This window comes from Mercurialis annua, linkage group LG2 (assembly GCF_937616625.2).
Source record: "Mercurialis annua linkage group LG2, ddMerAnnu1.2, whole genome shotgun sequence".
NCBI lineage: Eukaryota > Viridiplantae > Streptophyta > Magnoliopsida > Malpighiales > Euphorbiaceae > Mercurialis > Mercurialis annua.
The window spans coordinates 21,312,084-21,314,559 of record NC_065571.1 but is presented as its reverse complement, the minus strand read 5'-3'; the positions used below and the strand labels follow the sequence as shown (position 1 = coordinate 21,314,559).

General features: G+C 39.9%; 1 protein-coding gene across 1 annotated transcript; it reads right to left on the bottom strand.

The window, feature by feature from the left end:
• Positions 1–362: 362 nt before the first annotated feature.
• Positions 363–2,147, bottom strand: LOC126668352 (uncharacterized). Its single transcript, XM_050361557.1, has 2 exons — positions 846–2,147; positions 363–638 (listed from the first exon to the last, which is right to left on the bottom strand). Exons 1-2 carry the CDS (start codon positions 2,145–2,147, stop codon positions 363–365), a joined length of 1,578 nt encoding a protein of 525 aa, XP_050217514.1.
• Positions 2,148–2,476: the final 329 nt, after the last annotated feature.

Sequence of the window (2,476 nt, the reverse complement as noted above, 5' to 3'; positions counted from 1 at the left end):
CACCCACTATCCACAATCCAAGGTCGATTTTCATTGATGGCTACTCCTTTGCCCTAAAACACACAAAGAAATTAAGAATTTTTAGGTACCCAAATGTACTTGGGTCCTTGAGGGTTAGTCTTAGAATCATCCAAGTGAATCAAGTTCAAGTGAATTTTCCTCACATAGCACCTTCCATTTGTGTGCCCAACCTTCATGCAATAGAAACATCTAATTGTTGACTTAGCCTTTTTAGGCTTAGGTCTCCATGTTCTAGGATGAGTTGAAGGAGCATCCTTACCACAAGAGCAACATGTATGAGGTTGTCTTGGGTTGGTGTGAGCATTCTTGCCCTTGGGTGGTTGTCCCTTGGGGTTGGGACCTCAAGGCTTAGCATTCTTGGGAATGCTTGGTCTAGTGTCCTTAGCCTTAGCATTTGATGGAATGCTTGGCTTGTTAACTTTAGGCTTATCATCCTTAGATGTGTTGGCCTTAGCTTTGTGAGAATCAACATCCATCCTAGTCATAGAAGGACTAGAGGGTATTGTCTCCTTTGTGAACTTCACATCTATAGAAGAAGATTGTTTCGTTCTAGCCCTCTTGAAGATGGTTCTAGAGGGTGGAGATGATGAGTTACTAGCCACGAAACCCAAGCCTTCCTTAGAAGAAGAGGGTCATTGGAAAGTCAACATCTCATCCAAGGATTGTTTTCCTTTTTGAAACTTAGTTAAGGAGGTTTTGTACTCAACAACTTCTTTTTTCAATTTTTCATTCTCTTCTTTCAAAGAGTTGAGAGAAGTGAGATTAGAATTGTTAAGTAGAGAAATTGAATTTTTTAAAGATTCATTGTGTAAATTCAAATTAACTATTTGTTTTTGAAAATCATTAATCTTAGCCTCAAGTAAGGAAAAATCTTCCTTGTGTTTCAAAGTTTTTTTCCTATAGCTATTGACTTTCTCAGCCAAGGTTTTCATCATTTCCACCTTCTCATCCCCGCTATCACTTTCATGATCATGGGTAGAGAGATCATCAATAGAAGAAGAAGAGATAGAGGAGTCATTATGTACCTTGGTGGAAGAGGCTTCCTCTATGTTAGCCATAAAACAAATGTTGGCTCTTTCACTCTCATAGTCCTCATCCTCTTCACTAGAGTCATCCCATGTCACTTTGTAAGCCCTTTTCTTGACTTCCTTATCTTTCCTATGTGATCTTTGTGGACTCTTCTCATTGTTGTTGCACTCATTTCTCATATGGCCTTTCTTGCCACACTCATAGCACTTCACATCCTCCTTCTTGAAGGGCCTCTTGTGAAATTCTCTCTTGCTTTTATCTTGCTTTCTTTTGATGTAGTTGTTGTATCTATTGGTGAACAAGGCCATTTCATTGTCACTCCCATCATCCGAGTCCAACTCAAGAAACTCATCATCACTAGAGTAGCTTGACTCCTTAGCTTCCTTTGCCTTGGTCTCTTTGGTCTTGGTCTCCTTGGCCTTTAAAGCTAGCACCTTTTTCTTTTCTTCTTTAGGCTCTTCCTTTTCAATGTACATTTCAAAGGTAAGAAGCTTACCAATTAGCTCATCGGTGTTGAGCTTTGTGAGATCATTTGCTTCCTCAATGGAAGTAACCTTTGACTCATAGAGACTCCTTGGCAAAGACCTCAAGATTTTTCTATTGACATCCGCCTTGGAGTAGTGCTTCCCATACTTTCTTAATGCATCAACAATCTTGAGAAGTCGGTTGGTCATCTCGGTCACCTTCTCTCCGGCCTTGTGGAAGAACATCTCATATTCTTGAGTTAGGAGTTGAATCTTCTTGAACTTCACTTCACTAGTTCCTTCATGATGATTCTCAAGAGTAACCCATATTTCTTTGGCGGTTTGACAATGAAGAATTTTTCCTCCTTCTTCTCTAGAGAGTGCATGATAGAGAGTGGACATGCACTTGTTGTTCTTCAAGTAAGCAATCTCCTCAAGGGGAGTCCAAGCATCTCTTGACTTATTTACCTCAACACCATCAACAAGATTTGTAGGACACACCCATGGCTTCCTTATGCATTGCCATAGATTCACATTTTCATTATCAAGATACTTCTCCATCTTTTGCTTCCAATACGCATAATCGGTACCATCAAAGTATTGTCTTATGGAATTGTTGAGAAACCCTTCCATTGCTTTTGGATCTTCAAACTCTTGCAATTAAGCACAACTAGAGCACCAAGCTTTGATACCATTTGTAACCCAATAGCAACTAGAAGGGGGGGGGGGGGGTGAATAGTTGCCACTAAAAACTTTTGCGGATTAAGAATTGATTGCAACTAATCTAATGGAGGTTGAGAGGGAAGAACACACAAGATTTATAGTGGTTCGGTGATTAACACATTCACCTACATCCACTTCCCTCTAACTAGAGGTTTCCACTAAACTTGGAGTTTTTACAAGTTCACTCCCAACTTAGGTTTTCAAAGGCTCAACCCAAACCAACAACTAACAACAACAAC